This window comes from Trichechus manatus, unplaced genomic scaffold (assembly GCF_000243295.1).
Source record: "Trichechus manatus latirostris isolate Lorelei unplaced genomic scaffold, TriManLat1.0 scaffold00138, whole genome shotgun sequence".
Classification (NCBI taxonomy): Eukaryota; Metazoa; Chordata; class Mammalia; order Sirenia; family Trichechidae; genus Trichechus; species Trichechus manatus.
In genome coordinates, this window is record NW_004444074.1 from 3,746,179 (window position 1) to 3,766,957 (window position 20,779).

Below are 20,779 nucleotides of genomic sequence, written 5' to 3' on the forward strand. Positions count from 1 at the left end.
TCTTTATAAGTAGTGTCATGCCAATTGAGCTAGATGTTCTCAAGGGGAATACTTTCAAAGTCTCTTCATTTAGGATGATGTTGGCTATTGGCTTTGTATAAATGCCCTTAATTATGTTGAGGAATTTCCCTTCTATTCCTATTTTATTGAGAGTTTTTATCATGAATGGGTGTTGGACTTTGTCAAATGCCTTTTCTGCATCGATTGATAGGATCATGTGGTTCTTTTGTTTTATTTATGTGATGGATTACATTGATTGTTTTTCTAATGTTCAACCGTCGCTGGCATACCTGGTATGAATCCCACTTGATCCTGGTGAACTATTTTTTTGATATGTTGCTGAATTCTATTGGCTAGAATTTTGTTGAGGACTTTTGTGTCAGTGTTCATGAGGGATATTGGTCTGTAATTTTCTTTTTTTGTGGTGTCTTTACCAGGTTTTGGTATCATGGTTACGCTGGCTTCATAGAATGAGTTTGGGAGAATTCCATCCTTTTCTACGATCTGAAATACCTTTAGTAGTAGCGGTGTTAACTCTTCTCTGAAGTTTGGTAGAATTCTCCAGTGAAGCCGTCTGGACCAGGCCTTTTTTTTTGTTGGGAGTTTCTTAATTGCCTTTTCAATCTCTTCTTTTGTTATGGGTTTATATAGTTGTTCTACCTCTGTTTGTGTTAGTTTAGGTAGGTAGTGAGTTTCTAGAAATTTGTCCATTTCCTCTAGGTTTTCAAATTAGTTAGAGTACAGTTTTTCACAGTATTCTGTTATGATTCTTTTAATTTCTGTTGGGTCTGTTGTGGTATCACCCATCTCATTTTCTATATGGCTTATTTGCTTCCTGTCTTGTTTTTCTTTTGTCAGTTTGGCTGGTGGTTTTGAGCCTATTTCTTCACCCCAGAAATGAGAGGGTTGAACGAAATGATCTGTAAATTACTTTTCATTTTGTAGTTGTTCTTTTAAAATTATAAAAGTAGTATGACCTCATTGTAAAAAATTAACCTCCTACATCGTTCCCTTTCCTCCTCAAAGGTATGGCTGTTAAAAATTTCCAAATTGTTACTTACACATTTATAAACATATAGTTTCTTGGAAAACATAATTGTATATATTATTCAGCAACTTCCTTTTTTCACTTATTAAAAACAACATATTGAACATTTTTTCATGTCAGTGTGTATAGTTGTATTTCATTCTTTTCATATGACTGTAGTGTAATTAAGGTCCCTTTAGCTTCTTCAGTAGCCTATAATTCTATTTTTCTAAGAACTTTATAATTTCAGAGATGCTTTATTTTTTTTCTTACTTATCTCCAGTCATCATTGTTAACCAAATTTGAGTCACAGACAATTTATTGAGCACTTTTCTCCATGCCAGGCTCTGTGTTTATATGAGGAAGACATGATTCCTTCCCTCAAGAAGTTGTAATTTGTGGTCTCCATGTTCCATAGTCAGAGTTCTGTAGATATAGATCCCGCTCTGGGAAATAAGCAAATATTTAAATAAACCCAAGGTAGAGTTCTGTAATACTAATCCTTTATCATTTTTTTCTTTGATTTAAAATTTTAATGTTATTCTTTTTTAAAGTAGACATACCTATATCTTTAATTCAGTGTAAGCTGATGGCTTTACCTATTTTTGAGATGTAAATATGATAAATAAGATGTAGAAAATATCCTGATTTTTTTGTAAAAAACAAATTTGTTTACAGCTATTTATGCCATATTACTTGGTGCTAAACCAAGATGTTGTTAGAAGACAAACTAAATTTAGCATATAGTTTCTCTTCTTGAAGTTCTTATAATTTTATATGCATTACGGTTTTGTCTTAAGAAATATAGAGTACACACTCGTTGAATTTTCAAACAATACAGAAGTACGTAAAGTAAAAAGTGAAAGTTCTTCCCCTCCTCCTTAAAGGAAGCCACTGCTCCTTTTTCTATGGATATACAAATATAAAAAATAGCTCATATATGTTGTTTGACAATTCGCCTTTTTTCTGTTGTCAGCACATACAGATCTACCACATTCTTTTTCACAGCTGCATGCTATTCCAGAATATAGAACGTATGTACCATAATTTAATTAACCATTACTTATTTGTGCCCATTTAAATTATCTTTAGTTTTTCTGTCTAGTAAGGAAAGGTGCAGTAAGTATCTTTTTACTTATATCTTTGAATATGTCTGTGAGTAGTTGTGTCAGAATTCTGGAAGTGTGGTTGTTGATTCAGAGGCTATATACACTTTACATTTTGATAGGTATTGCCAGATTGTACCCCAAAGATAATTATACTAATTTGTGCTCGCACTAATAGTATATGATGGCTCTTTTCTGTGTACCTTTGACAACTGGATTGTCATTTTTTTTTTATTTTGCCAATTTAAAAGGTGAAAAACAAACAGCGTCTTATTTGCATTTCCAAGATGACTAGTGAAATTGCACCTCTTTTCATGAGTTTATTAGATATTTGTATTTTTTCTGTGACTTGCCTGTTTGTAGTCCTTGCACTGTTTTTCTATTGAGTTGTTTTGAAAGCCCTCCACTACCACCTCAGTTTATTTAAATAATTTTTTATGTACTTTAGAAATAATGCTTGTATTGTACCCTTCATGAATTTAATACATATATGGAAAAGAACAAAATGGGGGGTATAGGTCAAAAAGATGTCAAAGAATCTCAGATTTTAAATATAGGCAGTCCCCTATTTACGATATATTTGAGTTACGACGAACCTGCACTTAAACAGCTGTCCTTTTTTTTTTTGTGCATCTTATCATTAGTAATTATGTGCTACATACAATGTTGGAGCATGTAATTTGCTGATGTTATCATTCTTATGCCAATTCCTAAAGACAAATAAAGATCAGATTTATAATGATACTGATAATAAAAGGCAATAATAATGAAAACTTAAAAAAAAAATGAGGTATTCAACTTACATCAGAACCAACTTACAGTGGCGTCTTTGGAACGGAACCCCATCGTAAGTCAGGGATTATCTGTAATTGTTGCTGACATTTGTTAAAATATGTATAGCTAAGATTTTCCTTTGTTAATTTTATAGGAGGAAATAGCAGAAATGTTCAACTAGTTTGCTCTGAAAATCACCCTGATTCTAAGGATAATCCTAAAAATACTAAAAAGAATCCTACAGATCTTCCCAAATGTGATACTGGCTGTGTTGAGACCTTGTTTGGCCTTAAGAACATTTTTTCCCCATCCGAAGACGTATTTTCATTTTTAAAGGTATTTTTAATGTCTAGTTTGGAATGTTAAATTTGTTCTTTTTTGTCTTCTGAACACCTCTTTTAGATCATAAGGTTAACTGAAATTTGCCTATGATTTTTATAGGCTTTAAATTTCTGATTTTAACACATTCTACTACTTTGAGAAATGATACATAGACATTGCTCTAAATGCATGTTACTGGACTTAGAATATAATTTAGAAATATTTCAAATAAAAAAGTAAATTTCAGAAAAGTAATTTTTTAAAAAAATGAGCTTCTAATTATTGGATGGAAGTCTATACTAAATGTTGTTGTTCGGGGCCATTGAGTTGGTGCCAACTCCTGTGTATAACAGATCAAAATCTTGCCCAGTCCTGCGCCATCTTCAGTATTTAGGGAATTTAAATTCTTCAAACTAATAGTGTAAATTAATTTTTAAAGCTTATATACTATTTTGATGTATAAAGGAGTGTATGTTAATAAAATTATGAGGCAAAGTGACTCAGTATTTTGAATATAGAATAGGGATTCTTATTCATATTGATAGAAAAATGATCAAACTAAAGTACTGTTGTAACATTTTTAATTAAAATTATTTTTCAGCACAAAATCACAACAAAGGAAGAATGGCATAAACTCATCCAGCTTCTCACAGAATTCCAAACACGGAATGTAGATTTTTTATACAGTAATCTTGAATTTATTCTACCATTACCAGTTGATATCATTCCAGAAACAAAAAACCTCTGTGGCTTTTCAGCAACTGTGGGTGCCAGTCCAGCAATGAAAAGTATGCGATGTCTTGCTAGGAACCATTCTGAAGGAGAGCAGCCATCAAAAAAGTCACAAAAAAGGAAACATAAGAAAAAGATGGTCATACTAGACGATAGTGACTTATTTGACACCGATTTGGACTTTTCTCATGAATTTATTAGCCAATCCTCTACCTCTTTTTCAAGTTCAGAAGAAAGCAAAGCCAGAGACAAACAAAGCACACAGGAGACAAAGAAACCAAACAAATGCTTGGAATCTAACATTGATTCTATTCCTCATCCTCCGAAAACACCAGCTGAAAAAAAATGTTCTGCCCTTGTTTCTCATTGTTTAAATTCCCTCACTGAGTTCATGGATAACATGTCCTTCTTAGATGCTCTTTTAACCAATGTAAAGGAACAAAAAGGCTTTGGTAAAAATGACTTTAGTTGGACTAATGGAAAGGTTAAAAATGGACTTTGTGATGAGTTTAGTCTTGAAAGTAGTGACGGCTGGCCTTCTCAATGCTCTGGAGAATTAAAGGCAGTTGTAGAAGCTCTCAGCTTTACTAAGTGCTCTTCTGATATTTCAAAAGCATTGGAAACCTCTTTGAATTCTTGCAAAAGATTAGGAAGAGATCCAACCAAAGATCTTACTCTTTATGTTTCACAACAGCGTAACGACATATACTTTAGTCAGTCAGTGGCTAATTTAGAGTAAGTCTTCTTTTTACTTTATATTTCAATAATAAATGGTAACAGGGAAATGATTTAGAGTTTCTTTCATTTCTACTAATTTTGAAATGCTGGCCTTTATTGATCTTGGTAAGACCTCAGTATTAATAATGTAACTTCTAGTGAGACAACAAGGAGACTAGTTTGCTGGGAAGAGAAATAATGAGATCAGGGTGGGCTAGATTTTGGAGACTCTTGAATGATAGGGAGAGAGGTTTAGACTTGCTGTGGCAGATAGGGGGCAGTCACTGAAGATTTTTTAGTAGTATGGGAGTGAGTGATGTGTTGAAAGCGATAGATGAATATGGAAGTGCTGTCTAGTCTAGACCAGAGGAAGGAAGACTGGTTGTTTTTTTAGCATTTCACATTTTAAAATAAAGTATTGCATTTCTTTTAATTTACAGCAATGCATGGAAGAGAATAGCAGTCATTAAAAACGTATTTTCTAGTCGATCTCTTCTGAACCTGGGTAATAGACAAGCTGGTATAATTGAATACTTGCCAACTCTTCGAAACATTTGTAGGACTGAGAAGCTAAAAGAACAAGGAAAAAGTAAAAGAAGGTAAAGTTTCCTTAAAAAATAACATTATAGATAGCTGTTTCAAGATTGTTTGCATCAGATGAAAATAGTAATATTGTATTTTTCCTTGTTATTTTGATAGGTTCCTGCATTATTTTGAAGGAATTCATCTTGACATTCCTAAAGAGACAATGAACACTTTGGCAGCTGACTTCCCTTAATATTCCATGTCAACGATGCCTTGTACAGATTATTATGTGGTTCTTAATATACATTTTTATATTATGTTGATTTTTGTGGAAGAGCTATGTCTCTTTAATGTACATTTAAAACAGACTAATTGTATATTTCTTTATTAGTGTGCAAATATTTAAAATGAAAAAATTTGAGTTACCTATTGCATATATGATTGTGGTATTTTCTTTTGGAATTTTTTGTATTATCTGATTTAACTTTGCTGGAGTATTTTTATATGTGAGTGAGCTGTTTCTAGAAGGTACAGTTCACTAAGATATTTCAGTGCTAAACTAATTTTCTCTCCAAGTATTGGTGCTCTGTTGAATTGTAAATATGAATCACCTAGATGGCAACCTTTTTTAAAATAAGTTTACAAAATACAAAATTACATATATAATACATAAGGAAACTTCCTATGACGAAAATTATGCTTGTTTTTCAAAAACGATCTTCCGGGTAAATTTTTTAGTATACTCCTCTAGCATATTTTACCATTGAATCATTGACTGTAGACAAAGTGAAATCAAGATTTTGAATTATAATTTTCATAAATATTTTTTAGCAACCATACAGGTGATCTCTTGTATATTTTGCCAACTCAAATAATTTGCCTTGTACATTTTCTTGTATTTTTATATCATTCATGTTTTATTTCACAGATACTGATGATGTTAATATATCTATCTTGGACAAACTGCTATTCATTAAAACTAACAAAAGAGGATTCTACTATAGGATTTCTACATAATTGCCATTTTCACTTAGGACTGTTTTTGGAAAATATATATTTTTTTAATTAGAAGATTTTAAAATGTCACATTTCACTTAAAATTTTGCAATCAGATAATCAGGTGTATGTTAAAATAATTCCCTATTTCAAGTGTTTGTTTATATTATATATTAGCTTAATATTCAGATATGTTATCTGGTGAATTATATTTTTCACTCAAAAGGTAAGGATCCTAATTTTGTACGGTTTTGAAAAATATCTTACCTGTTTTCAGATGTGTATGAAGATGTTTTTATCTTATTTGTCCACCCTACTTTTTTTTGTATTAATTAGTATATTGATCTAATTAAAGACTAAAGCTAAAAGGCTTTATACAGTATTTAAATAGGAGTTCTGCTGTAGTCATCTGGGTAAATCTGTATACTTTTTAGGTTTGAATATGGGCTCTCTATCTCATAAGTTTCATCCCTATACAGGAAAGAGAATCTTCTGAAGTGTATTTTTTCAAGTATACTGACTTATTTTTTTCTACTGAATACAAGAGTTCCTCCACCTATAGACCACTTAACTGTTAATTTGGTCTTTTTTTATTAGAAATTTCTGATCATTCTCAATAATTGAGGAGCCAAAGTAACGTAACTCCATAGAATTAATAATTAAACTATCAAAAATCAAGAAATAATGGAGGTATTTTTCTCACTAACGGGACACACTTAATATTTTATTTTTTAGGTTTAATATAATTTTGGGGCGGGAATATCATTCTTAAAGGTGACAAATTGCTGTAATACTTAGATTCACTTTTATGATAAAAGTAACCAAATCTTGATGCCCTAGTATTTCATATCTTATCCTATAAATGTCTACAGCTGACAAATTTTCACTTACAGTTCTTTCCAGAAATATGTGGGAGGTTGAATGCCACATTTGTGGCATGAACAACTGGATGGTTGGTGAACCTATTTACCAAAATAGAAAATAATAGCAAGGGAGGTGATTTTGGAGGGAGAGAAAATGATTTCCTTTTCAGACGAGTTTGAGATACCTACAACATATCCAAGGTGGAAATGTTTATGTATATACACTGTATGTACAAACTTACATGTGCATGATGACACATCTGAAGTTATACTAAACTCCTAGCGACTTGGAGGTGATGGTGAAGGGAGAAATTCTATTTATTACTTTATACCCATTGCCTTCAATTCCAACTCATAGCGACCCTGTAGGACAGAGTAGAACTGCCCAAAAGGGTTTCCAAGGCTGTAATCTTTATGGAAATAGACTGCCACATCTTTCTCCTGGAGCAGCTGGTGGGTTCAAACCACCAACCTTCTGGTAAGCAGACGAGTGCTTTAACCACTGCACCATCAGGGCTCCTTGAATGAACTCATTAAAAAAACCTATTCCCGTCGAGTCGATTCCAACTCATAGCAACACTGGAGGACAGAGCAGAACTGCCCCATAGGGTTTCCAAGGAGCAGCTGGTGGATTCTAACTGCCAACTTTTTGGTTAGCAGTTGATCTCTTAATCACTGTGCCACCAGGCCTCCAAGTCTTACTTTATATACCTCTCATTATTTGAATTTTTCCCAACAAGCATATTTTACTTCTAAAGAAATAAATTTTGATGCTCTGGCAATTAAAGAGATTTATTTGGGTTCAATTCCTAGCTTTGTTGCTTTTCAACTATAATCTCTAAACTATAAAACCTCATATATAAAAGAGGTGATGTCATAATACATGGAAGTACCTGGCATGTAATTAGCTATATTAACTATTACTGTTATTACATTACCATTGCTATTATTATTACCACCAGAGGGGAAATAACCTAGTGCCACCCTTATGCTGTATAACATAACATTCTAAGCCCTAGTAGGGTTTTGAACAGTGAAGTGATACCAGATTTTTACTCTTGTAGCAGTATAAAGTATCGACTGGAGGAATGAAAACAGAGGCTGAGAGACCACTTACAAGAATATTCTAATAGTACAGATGAGATCTATATAATGAGGGCCTGAACTAAGGCAGACATAATGGAAAATGGAGAGGTGTGGAAAAAAATTAACTGCTACTTTTAGCAAAAGATGGTCTGTCAAGTAAGATATTTCAAAGTTAAAAAAAAAAAAAAAACCAATTAGACAAAGTTTTTTCCGGGTTTGATAAGACTGTTGTTAGGTTGCATCGAGTCACTTCCGACTCATAGCGACCCTACGTACAACAGAACGAAACACTGCCTGGTCCTGCGTCATCCTCACAATTGTTGTTAAGCTCGAGCCCACTGTTGCAGCCACTGTGTCAATCCATCTACTTGAGGGTCTTCCTCTTTTTTACTGACCCTCCACTTTACCAAGCATGATGTCCTTCTCCAGGGACTGATCCCTCCTGATAACACGTCTAAAGTATGTGAGATGTAGTCCTGCCATCCTTGCTTCTAAAGAGCATTCTGGCTGTGCTTCTTCCAAGACAGATTTGTTCGTTATTTTGGCAGTCCATGGTATATCCAGTATTCTTCGCAGACACCATAATTCAAAGGCTCAATTCTTCAGTCTTCCATATTCTTCGTCCAGCTTTCACATGCATGTATGAGGTGACTGAAAATACCATGGCTTAGGTCAGGGGCACCTTAGTCTTCAAGGTGACATCTTTGCTTTTTGATACTTTAAAAGAGATCTTTTGCAGCAGATTTGCCCAATGCAATGCTAAGACAGACTAGGAAGAAGGACCTAGCGGTTTACATCTAAAAAGAACTAGCCAGTGAAAACTCTTATGAATAGCAGCAGAACACTGTCTGATATAGTACTGGAAGATGAGCCCCTCAGGTCAGAAGGCACTCAAAATATGACCAGGAAAGAGCTGCCTCCTCAAAGAAGAGTCGACTTTAATGACATAGATGGATGGAGTCAAAATATGACCAGGAAAGAGCTGCCTCCTCAAAGAAGAGTCGACCTTAATGACATAGATGGAGTCATGCTTTCAGGACCTTCATTTGCTGATGTGGCAAGACTCAGAATGAGAAGAAACAGCTGTAAACATCCATTAATAATCAGAACATGGAAGTATGAAGTATGAATCTAGAAAGATTGGAAATCATCAAAAATGAAATGGAATGCATAAACATCAATACCCTAGGCATTAGTGAGCTGAAATGGACTGGTATTGGCCATTCTGAATCAGATAATCATATGGTCTGCTATGCCAGGAATAACAACTTGAACGGCATTTCATTCACCGTCAAAAAGAACATTTCAAGATCTATCCTGAAGTACAATGCTATCAGTGATAGGATAATACCCATATGCCTACAAGGAAGACCAGTTAACACAACTATTATTCAAATTTGTGCACCAATCACTAAGGCCAAAGATGAAGAAATTGAAGATTTTTACCAACTTCTGCAGTCTGAAATTGATTGAACACGCAATCAGGATATATTGATAATTACTGGTGATTGGAGTGCGAAAGATGGAAACAAAGAAAGATCGGGAGTTGGAAAATATGGCTTTAGTGATAGAAACAATGCCGAAGATCACATGATAGAATTCTGCAAAACCAGTGACTTCTTTACTGATAGACTGAGCTGATGAAAATCACCTTTTGAAGATGATTCCGTAAGTTAGGTTATCAATCACCTTTCAATATAGTAATGATGTAACTCTTCAGTATAGATGGTATTTGCTTTTAAGAGGTGAGAACTTTGTTTCTTGTTTCAGCTCTTTAGGGAGCATTTTATTGTTTAACACTTAAACCTAAAAGGCACAGACTCTCAAAAAATATTTATTGACTTGGTCTTGGCTTAGCATTATTGTATATACCACTCAATAGCCTGAAGTCTGACTTTAAACATCTAAAATACACTCAAATTTGTTTTCTCATGCATTAATACAGATGTTCAAAAACAATTTGTTTTACAGCTTTAGAGGTAATAAATATAAATTAATATAACATTAGAGCAGATGATACATTAACCTCATAATTTTAAGGCTCAGTGTCAAAAACTGCTAATTCATAGAAGGCAATAGCTTGTAATAATGAATCATATAACTCTTCTACTCTGTTTTGTTCAGTAGATGAAATCATCTGTCTGTACTGGACTACCTTATCCGATGGGAAGAATACTCGAGGCTCTGCCTTCAGCACAGACTCTGAGAGAAACTGCTTCACTAGTTCTTTTCCACTAGTCCTCGTGTCGCCGATCATTAGTTCAAAGTGCTTCCCCACGGCATTTCGGTTCATGCTCAGCACCTGGTGCTGGCCGTCCTGGGCAAATGTTTTATTTAATAAGGTATACAGCATGGCTTCCACAATATGAAAATGCAACAGTATAGGAAACAGCGATGAGTTCTGAATTGGAAGTCCTGTTTTTTCCAGTATATAGAAATCGGCTTTAGGCATCTTTGAAACAACTAAAGACATCTTTAGGGAAAAAAAAAGGAAATAAATAAATGAGCAGAAATAATTCATGAAGTTTTAATGTTGGGGTCCCCTCTCTATTTAGAAATATTATAATTATGTAATTTATATTGCTACTGACAATATTGGAATAACTGAAAAAACACTGTATGGAGGAGTCAGGAGAGTGAACTTCTGGTCTTGGTTCTATCAGGAACAAGCTGAGCTCAGGCAAGCTGTTTAGTCCCCCTAAGCACCAATTTCTTCACCTGTAAAATAGCCTTAATAATTTCTAAAATCCATTTTTGCTTTAAGATTAGATAACAACTGATTCATTAATCTTTTAAAAATTTCTAGCATAGGGTTAGAACTAGCATAGAATCAATCGGCTCTACAACTGATTAATCATGTCAGAGGACCGACTGAACCACAGTTTTCATGTGTATGTATAGTCAGGATGATAATTCCTGCCCATTTCATAAGGTTTTAAAGACTCACATGAGAATATATGTGACAGCATTTTGAAAAATTAAGTTTATAAATACAAGATAGTGATGATGTTCTAAACCATTTATAATAGTATACTTTACCATAGAACTAAGTGAAGAAAGACTGAATGTAAAAAGATCCCACGTGATGAGTACTAAGTACCAAAAGAAAATCCACCCTCACTCCCTTACTACATTCTTGTGGGACTAGAAGACTGAACTACATGAGGAGCTCCAGGAGACAGGAGTTTGGAGGTGCAACTGTCTTACCTCTTCTAAATACACAGATGACAGGTATGTTCCTTTCATCATCCTGCAACGTTCATCCTGCTGCCAGTCAAGCACTGCCATTTTACGATCAAGGTGAGCCCAGGCAATTCTCCGAGTACCAAAAACAATAGATACGATACTATTAAGTGCCTAAAACAAAAAGGCTGGTTTAATTAGGAGTGTAAACATTTTAACAGACAAAGTAAGCTACCATCTCAGAATGCCTAACCAGTTTATGTAATATAAATGTATCTGCAGTTTATGAACTGAGAATTGTTTTTTTAAAATGCAGGAGTAATTATTACTAAAAAGTAACCAGTAGGAGTCAGTTTACTGACAAAAAACCTTTACTCATTCTCAGCACCTAGCCCAAAGTAGGCATTCAAATATTCAAATGTTGCTGGGGACTGTGCTAGATAATGGGAGACAAGCAACATAACCATACATTACAAGAAATGCTATCATACAACAGTTACTGTAGAGAGGGGGAATGGTCAGGCAAGACTTATTGGAGGACTAGGAGAATGAGTAAAATGGTAAACAGCTTATTTCACCCAGATGTCTGCAAAGATACAGGCTGCTTGACACCTCACAGTAAGGCAATAAAGGCTGTAACTGGGAAAAGGGCAGAGAGGTAGGCAGATTTCTGCAAAGTTAAGTAACTTCTTTTGTCCTCAGAGCTACAAGGAGCCAAGGCATGTTACACTGGGTAGTAAGATAAAATTTACATTTCAGAAAGATGACTGGCAGTTGTGTGGAAGGAGCTAGACCAGAGCTGGGGATTTGTGTTAGGCACTTGCTGTAACATGTGACAAAGTATTACGAACCTAAGACAGTAACAATGATGAAGGAAAGAAGCAGATAATGGGAGTAGAAGTGATATTCAGGGGTGAGGGAGGAGCCTTGGATAACTCTAGTTTGATTTCCATGATTGGTTGGCATAATTCAGATGATGATAAGAGGTAGGTCAACTTGGGAAGGTAGGGGGGGATGAGTTGTTTTTAAATATGTTGAGTTCAGGTTGCCTATAGCGCTTCTAGGTCCCTGGGTGGTACAAGCAGTTTGTCCTTTACTACAAACCAAAAGGTTGGTGGTTTGAACCCACCCAGTCGTGCCATGGAAGAAAGGCCTAGCAATCTGCAAAGATTACAGCCAAGAAAACCCTAAGGAGCAGTTCTACTCTGTAACACATGGAGTTGCCATAAGTCAGAATTAACTTGAGGGCAATGGGTTGGTTTTTGGTTTTACAGGACTAAAGGAAGATGTGTAATAGCTAACCAGATATGTGGGTCTCTCTCAGAGGGAAGTCTGGGCTGGAGGTACAGTACAGTGGCATCAACTCATTCCCATGACTCATTTAGTTGTATCAACAAATAAATTACTAATATGTTCTGTAGATACAGAGGCAGTGAAACAAACATTTTATAATTGTATACCCATCTCCCTTTCACTGCTAAGGATTAGATAAATACCTTAAAGGCAGAATAGTTTGGATACCCAGACATCTACAAAATACAAGCCTGTCGGTTCCTTTCTTCAGCTTAACGATTCTCAAGCTTTAGCGTGCATAAGAATTACTATAACAGGTTGTACACAAAACCATGTACACAGTACCTCATGGGCAATAGATTTTTTAAGGATTTGGACTACAGTTTTCTCCACACAAACTGATTTTAGAATCTAACCCCCTAAATAAGATGCAACTCCACTATAATCTGAGTGTAAGTAATAATGTTAGCCATACGTATGGATGAAAATCATCCCTGGAAATTTTGGTTCAAATATGTTCCAGATCAACTCCAGCAGGACTTCCATCCAGAGTCCACGGATAGAAGTAAAGAAATATACAAGTCTTCTCAACGTACATGCAAAATTCTGTGTATATGCTATAAATCTCTTTTCTGCAAAGAGCAGCCATAGCTTTCATAAGGTTTTTAAAAAGTATCCATATTTCCCAAAAGCTACTAACTCAGAGAATCACTGGTCCAGAAAAAATAGTGATTATTATTTTAATGTGCATTAGATGGTTTACAGAGCAAATGAGTTTCTCATAAAACAATTAATACACATACTGTTTTGTGACATTCATTGCCAACCCCACAACATGTCAACACTCTCCCCTTCTTGACCTTGGGTTCCCCATTACCAGCTTTCCTGTCCCCTCCTGCCTTCTAGTCCTTGTCCCTGGGTTGGTGTGCCCATTTAGTCTCATTCTGTTTTATGTGCCTGTTTAATCTTTGGCTGAAGGGTAAACCTTAGGAGTGACTTCAGTACTGAGTTAAAAAGGTGTCTGGGGGCCATACTTTCAGGGTTTCTCCAGTCTCTGTCAGACCAGTAAGGCTAATTTTTTTTTGTGAATCAGAATTTTGTTCTACATTTTTCTCCAGCTCTGTCTGGGACCCTTTAATAGGATCCCTGTCAGAGCAGTCGGTGGTGGTAGCCGGGTACCATCCAGTTGTGCTGCACTCTGTCTGGTGGAAGCTGTGGTAGTTGTGGTCCATTAGTCTTTTGGACTAATCTTTCCCTTGTGTCTTTGGTTTTCTTCATTCTCCCTCACTCCAGACAGGGTGAGACCAGTAGAGTATCTTAGATGGTCGCTCATGAGCTTTTAAGATCCCAGCTGCTACTTGCCAAAGTAGAATGCAGAACATTTTCTTTATAAACTATGTTATGCCAACTGGGCTCGATGTCTATGGAGACCATGGTCCCCACAGCCCTCAGCACAGTAATTAGGTCCCTCAGGGAGTTTGGATGAGTCTATGAAGCTTCTACGACCGTGCCTTGGTCAAGCTGTGCTGGCTTCCCCACTATTGTGTACTGTCGTACCCTTCAAAAATGGTGCTTATTATAAAAGACTATTTTATCAAGTAATGCTAAACAGGACTTAAGTTCCTGCAAGGTTTAATGCTAGACTGATATGCCCAGTAATTTTAATATTTAGTTTTTTCAGACAACACTGAAAAAGATTTGTTTTTATAACTTTTTTTAAAGGAGGAAGGGAGGTCAGAAAATAATTTTGAATCCTGCTGGAAAAGTTAATAATAATGTTTTAAGTCTCTCAAAAAAAAAAAAAAAAAAAAAAAAACTACTTGTGTTGTTACAAATTGTTCATAATCATGATTTAACATATTGTCTAATCATAGATAAAATCCAAACTTCTTGGCTATAACCCATCTTTGCATCTTAGTTTCTCATTACTCCCCAACATAACCCTCAAATACGGCCAGGTATCTCCCAACATTCCTCTTAAATAAACCTTTTGCACAGACATACTTCTGGACACCAACTGTTCTTTCTACCTAGATGTCCTCTTCCAACTAGCCTAATTCTCTTCTTCAAGATCCAAGTTAACTTCTTCCAGTAAACCTTTCCAACCATAATAACCCACAGTTCTCTATCCTCTAAACTAATATGCTACTCATATATCTTATTATTAGTAGTGATCATAGGATATATACTCGTTGGATTTGAACTGCCAACCTTTTGGTTAGCAGCCGAGTTCTTAACCACTACACTACTGGGACTCCGTAGGTTATATAGGTTACTTATTTACCTAATGGACTTGGAATCCACGAGCCGCTCCTTGGAAACCCTACGGGGCAGTTCTTCGCTGTCCTACAGGGGGTTGCTATGAGTCAGAATTGACTCGATGGCAACCGGTTTGGGTTTTTTTTTTTTTTCTGTATTTACCTAATATGATATAATAGGTTATTTACACGTGCATGTAGGGACTCACCAACTAAACTATAAGCTGCCTGAAGAACCCTATCTTGGTAACTCCCCAAGCCGATGCCCACAATAGTGCTTTGCAGTGTAGGTTCTAAAATATTTGGCCAATGTAACAGATATTAGGAAAAATGGTATACCTTAAGTCTCTCTCTTCCTATGTCAGGTTTGATGAGCTTTCCCAAGAGCCGGTTTTCCTGTAATTTTCTTTTTTTCTTTTTAGTCTCTGGAAAAAGAATGGAGTTACAAACTTGAATGGTAGTTTTATACTGGAATAAGGGTACATTCATTAAACTCTCCAAATTCTGAAATGGCCCAAACTTTTCTCTGTGCTCTACAATATTGGTGGCCTTTCTTCCACGAAGCAATTTGAAAGCTTCAAGTTCTTTATTTGATGCCGTGTTTAACACACGCAAGATGGAAGCCTGCTGCTCCGAAGAGAAGAACTTGTCAAGCGCATTTCCAGACTCCTTTGTATTTTCACCACAAAAAGCAACATTGGGAATAATTTTCGTAGGTGCAGTTGATTTTTCCCGACAGCAGGAACTATGTAGGGCTTGGAATAGGGATGACCTCAATGGAGCTGGACAGCATCTCCACCTTACTGAAAGAAAAACGTAGTAAAATATAAGTTCAGATGTCCTAATTCCTTTTAGTATTTGCAGACTTACCAGATCCTTTGCAAAGTGACAAAGACTTTCCCATAGTTTAAGAACTAGTGGGCCATATTAAATTCTGGAAAATCATCTTTAAAATAGGTTTAGTTTTTAAAACTATATATATTTAAAATAGGGGTTTTTTTGTTTAGTCGCTAGAGGTGTCTTCTAATTTTTATGGATCAGTCCTAAATTATACTACCTAAAAATTTTATGCCCATTTAGAGGCACGTAGTTTAAAAAAATGATTTCAACGGCTTAGCGTTTTTGATAGCATTTTTAACGTTAGATCTTTTTGTAATTAATATCTCTTGTTAAGAATATTTATCTTCACTTCCTTTCTCACTACAGCTTCTTTCTCGTCTGTGGGACCAAATACAATTAAAGTTTACACGTTTATAAAAAGGAGCCCTGGTGGCGCAGTGGTTAAAGAGCTCAGCAGATAACCGGAAGGTTGGCGGTTCAAACCCACCAGCCCACTTCGCGGGAGAAAGTTGTGGCCGTCTGCTTCCTTTAAAGATGTACAGCTTTGGGAACCCTACCGGGTAGTTCTACTCCCTTTATAAGGAATGTTTAGAATGTTAATGAGCGGTATATTTAAGAGCGGTTCTTCTTTTGTACACTTTTCAAATTTTCTACCATGAATGTATTTTTGCAAGAAGAAAAGCCATATAAGCAGTTATTTTGTAAAACTAATGGGAAGTCACTGTGACACCTCAGTCCCAGGAAAGTTATGCAGCCAGAGATAAGCAAACGGCGGTTAGAATCTAAAGCCTCCGTCCGCCGGCCAGCCCGGGAAGGAGCCTTCCACGGACCTCTCGCCCAGGCAAGCACAACTCTTCGAGGCTCGGGAACCGAAGCTAGACCTCCAAAAGGGCAACATGGAGAGTGGATCCTGAGGGAGAAAGCAGTCTAGAACTAGGGACTAAGGGCAGACGGAAAATTAACCCAGCATTCAAGGAACCCTACCTCCCGCCAAGAGAAGACTAGGAAAGTTCATCTTGCAAGTTAAATCAGATCCCGCGGTCCTTTCGCCTCTATTGACTTCCGGTCCCTGTGAGACGCCCAAATGTGCTCGGGCGGGAATCGGCAAAAAGGTTCCGGCTGAAACCGCGTTCCCCGGTTGGTCGAAAGTGCGTCCGGCTGAGCAGTGGGTCCGCCGCGGCTCGGCTACCGGCCTTCAAACCCGTACTTCTGGGTGGCCCGCGGGCTTGTTCCACTGCATCGAGGGAAATGTTCGCCCCGACCAGTCCCTGACAGTAGCTGGGCAGGTGAGGGTGGAAGCGGCTCGCCCAAGTCTTTCGGAAGGAAACGCCTAGACTAATTTTCGTCAGTAGTTCGCAAGGTTCCGCTCCTTGGGGGATACTCCCTGAGTTTATTCTAGGCACACAGATTGATGAGCTCCCTTTGGGGCCCGGGCTGGGGCGCAAGGAGCGGAGTCAGGTGGAGGAGCAGAGACAAGTACACAAATAACCCTGTCACTGAGTAGGATGGGATAGCTGGGAGGGATGCAAAGTGTTTCAGGAGCTCAGCCGGGAAATAGTGTGCAGGCAGAGGGGTCAGGGCAGGACAGCGTAGGAAGAGGTGGCATTGGCGCTGGGCCTTGAAGGTCAGAGAAGAGCAGTATTTCATTTGGAGTAGATGGAGGGAGATGAGGCTGGCATCAAATTTGGGTGGAGCTTTGGGCAATCCAAATTTGGAGCAGTTGACTTAACTAGGTAGCCCGAAGCCACCGAGACTTGAGTTAGAGGGTCAGACTGGAGCTGTGTTTCTAGAAAGTAGCCATGTAGCAATGTGAGGCTGGGTTGGAGGTTAAGAGCCTGGGAGCAAGGAGAGGCGAGGAAAGCTAATGCACCTTTTTAAGGGAGAGGCAATGGAAAAGAATTGAACCTGGAAGATGTAAGGAAAGTGGAAAGAAAGGGATTCTTTCTGGAAGATGGAGAGGCTTTATCTAGTGAGAAACAGGGAAGTCAGGAGAAAGTGGCTTTTGAAGAGAAGGGTGATGAGTTTGGGTTTATATGAGATGGTAGTGGGTGGATTGTCGGAGTGGGTGTTGTCTAGGAGGAAGTGGCAGATGTGGGGAATCGTTAAGTACTAATAAGGGTTACTTATGGGAATTCTAGGAATCTTGGCAGTTTCTGGGAAACTTAGAATCACATACGAAATAAAGTCAACTTTTTGTGCAAAATCCTTCAAATGAGGAGGAAATCATTTCCTTTTAAAGCCAAAACTTATTCAGCTTAATGAGGCCATGAGGAGCCCTGGCAGTGCTCTCAGAGATCATGTGGTTAGCGGGCAAAAAACGCAACACATCACTTACTAACTGCACCAACTTGGGCGGTTACTACTCATCCTCTCTGAACCTCAGCTTCCTCATCTGTGAAACGGACGTAATGGTACCTGCCTCGCAGGACTGCCGGGAGGGTTAGTGAGAAACTGGGTGCAGAGAACTCGGCACACAATACCCAAACCAGACCCACTGCCATGGAGTCAATTCTGACTCGTAGCGACTCCATAGGGCTTCCAAGGCTGTACATCTCTACTGAAGCAGACTGCCACATCTTTCTCCTGCCAAGTCGCTGGTTGTTTCAAAAACAAAACCCTTTGCCATCAAGACTCTGACTCATAGCGACCCTACAGGACAGAGTAGAACTGTCCCATAGGGTTTCCAAGGAGCGGCTGGTGGATTCTGACTGCTCACCTTTTGGTTAGCAGCCGACCTCTTAACCGCTGCACCACCAGGGCACATAATAAGGGGTCAATAAATGTGCCCACCCAGTGCCGTCAACAGACAGATGGTGCTGCTGCTTCAGAGTTCAGCCAGGCTCCGGAATGCAGGAGTGGATGGAAGCTAGAACATCTCTCTTTTTTTTTTAAATTGTGCTTTAAGGGAAAGTTTACAATTCAAGTCAGTTTCTCATACAAAAATTTATACACACATTGCCATGTGACCCTAGTTGCTCTCCCTATACGGTGACAGCACAGTCCTCCTTTCCATCCCGGATTTCCCGTGTCTGTTCAACCAGCTCCTAACCCTCTGCCTTCTCATCTCACCTCCGGACAGGAGCTGCCCATTAGTCTCATGTATCTGCTTGAGCTAAGAAGCACACTCCTCACAAGTATCACCTTATGTCCTATAGTCCAGTCTAATCTTTGTCTGAAGAGTTGGCCTCAGGAATGGTTTCAGCTCTGGGCCAACAGAGACTTCAGGGGCCATGTCTTCCAGGGTCCCTCCAGTAGAACATCTCTCACTTTGCCTTCAAAAACCAATTGCAGTCAAGTGGATTCTGACTCATGTGACCCCATATGTGTCAAGAGTAGGACTGTGCTCTATAGGGTTTTCAATGGCTGATTTTTTCAGAAATAGATTACCAGGCCTTTCTTCTGAGATGCCTCTGGGTGGACTTGAACCTCCAATCTTTCAGTTAGCAGCCAAGCACATTAACCATTTGCACCACCCAAAACCTGTTGCTGTGGAGTCCATTCCAACTGATAGCGATTCTGTAGGATAGAGTAGAACTGCCCCATAGGGTTTCCAAGGAGCAGCTGGTAGATTCAAACTGCCAACCTTTTGGTTAAACAGCCATAGCTCTTAACCACTGCACTACCAGGGCTCCATTTGTACCACCCAGGTCCCAATAAATATTAGTTCCTCCATTAAATCTTCACCTCTTTTTGGGAGCTAATTATTAATGACCTTGTGGGGAAATTCCCACAGTCCTCAGAGGAAAAGAGGCAATCAATGCATGATTTACTGTAAACCAGACTCTGTGTTCAGTATGAAAGTTGCTATCTTCCCCCAGAAACCAGCTCCTTCTGACTTCCTGGTTTTTGTCACACAGATGTAGAAGTCCCAGGCTCCTCCCACTCCTTGCTTCACTATGTCTAGCCTCTCATCTAGTTTCCGTCTTGTTAAAACTTTTTTTTGACTGTGACCATGGTCACATGATGTGACATGTATGTGTGAGACAAAAGCTTCATAAAATAATACTTGTGTTTTTACATACAATGCACCCCGATATTCTCTATTCTAGTTCTTTTTAAATCTCTCTGAACTTTTTTTTTTTGTTTAGTGAGAGAATAACTGTCTTTATTGTTTAAGTCACTTTTAGCTCAGTATTCTGGTACTCGGAGCTGATAACTTGCGAATTAATACACACACTCAGGAGACAAACCAGGGGTTTGATGTCCCACACACACATTCCATGCTGTCTCTCCTCTGCCTTTGCACATGTTGGTCCCTTTCCCTGGTATGCCCTCTCCCCCAAACAGACTGAATTCTGCTCACCTTTTAAGGGCTGATGCCTTTTAAAAGCCTGGGAAGCCTCCCTGTCTTCCAAGCCAGAAGTATACTCTCTCTCATTTCAAGCACTTTACTCGTATCTCCCTCGTAGCACATACTGTCTTAAATGTAAGGGTTTTGTTTTATTTTTCTTCTGATTACCATGTCTTTTCTTCTTTATTTGATTCCATCTATTTTCCCAAGGTGATCTGGAAGCTACCAACCAGACTATATCAAAATCCATTCTGGGTGTCTCAACATGCCTCCTGGAGACAGAGGAGCTCAAGGTTCAGTTAATCCTGTGTTTCAAACCTGTGTGCCAATCCCAGCTTACTAACAGTGTGAACTGGCGCAAGCTATGTCACCTCTCTGAGCCTCTTCAGCTCCCTCTAGAGTAGAGGTGGGATCCAGACCATAATTATATTCCCTACAGGAGCTCTCGTGGCATAGTGGTTAAGAGCTACGGCTGCTAACCAAAAGGTTGGCAGTTGGAATCCACCAGTCACTCCTCGGAAAGCCTATGGAGCAGTTCTAGTCTATCCTATAGGTTGCTATGAGTCAGATTTGTGTCGACGGCACAGGTTTTACAATGCCCAGCAAAGTGCCTGACACATATGAGGATTCATTGTTTGTTGAAAAAAGTGATCACATACAACAAATCCAAAAATTGATTATGTTTGGGAAAACCATTAAAAGTTAATTCTCAATGTTCTACATTCTACCTTGGTGAGTAGTGTCTGGGGTCTTAAAAGCCTGTGAGC

At 38.0% G+C, this 20,779-nt stretch overlaps 2 protein-coding genes across 2 annotated transcripts in view; one reads left to right on the forward strand and one right to left on the reverse strand.

Moving 5' to 3' along the window:
• Positions 1-7,497, forward strand: part of ATAD5 (ATPase family AAA domain containing 5) — a 49,136-nt gene extending 41,639 nt beyond the window's left edge. The window contains exons 20-23 of the mRNA XM_004385396.2: positions 3,062-3,243; positions 3,830-4,695; positions 5,118-5,276; positions 5,377-7,497. Coding sequence (XP_004385453.1) covers positions 3,062-3,243; positions 3,830-4,695; positions 5,118-5,276; positions 5,377-5,455 — 1,286 coding nt within the window. The 3' untranslated portion in view covers positions 5,456-7,497. The remainder of the gene's footprint in view (positions 1-3,061; positions 3,244-3,829; positions 4,696-5,117; positions 5,277-5,376) is intronic.
• A 2,306-nt stretch (positions 7,498-9,803) lies between these two features.
• TEFM (transcription elongation factor, mitochondrial) lies at positions 9,804-16,767 on the reverse strand. The gene is made up of 4 exons (XM_004385397.2): positions 16,706-16,767; positions 15,221-15,684; positions 11,355-11,504; positions 9,804-10,620 (listed from the first exon to the last, which is right to left on the reverse strand). Exons 1-4 carry the CDS (start codon positions 16,734-16,736, stop codon positions 10,183-10,185), a joined length of 1,083 nt encoding a protein of 360 aa, XP_004385454.1. The 5' UTR covers positions 16,737-16,767; the 3' UTR covers positions 9,804-10,182.
• Positions 16,768-20,779: the final 4,012 nt, after the last annotated feature.

Excerpts from the sequence above, each read along its gene's own strand:
- TEFM (XM_004385397.2), bottom strand. The coding sequence starts at position 16,736 with ATGAACTTTCCTAGTCTTCTCTTGGCGGGAG. Across the intron at positions 11,505-15,220 it reads TAGGAAGAGAGAGACTTAAG|GCACTTAATAGTATCGTATC; the intron begins GTATACCATTTT and ends TTTTTGTTTTAG. Across the intron at positions 10,621-11,354 it reads CATCTGTGTATTTAGAAGAG|ATGTCTTTAGTTGTTTCAAA; the intron begins GTAAGACAGTTG and ends TTTTCCCTAAAG.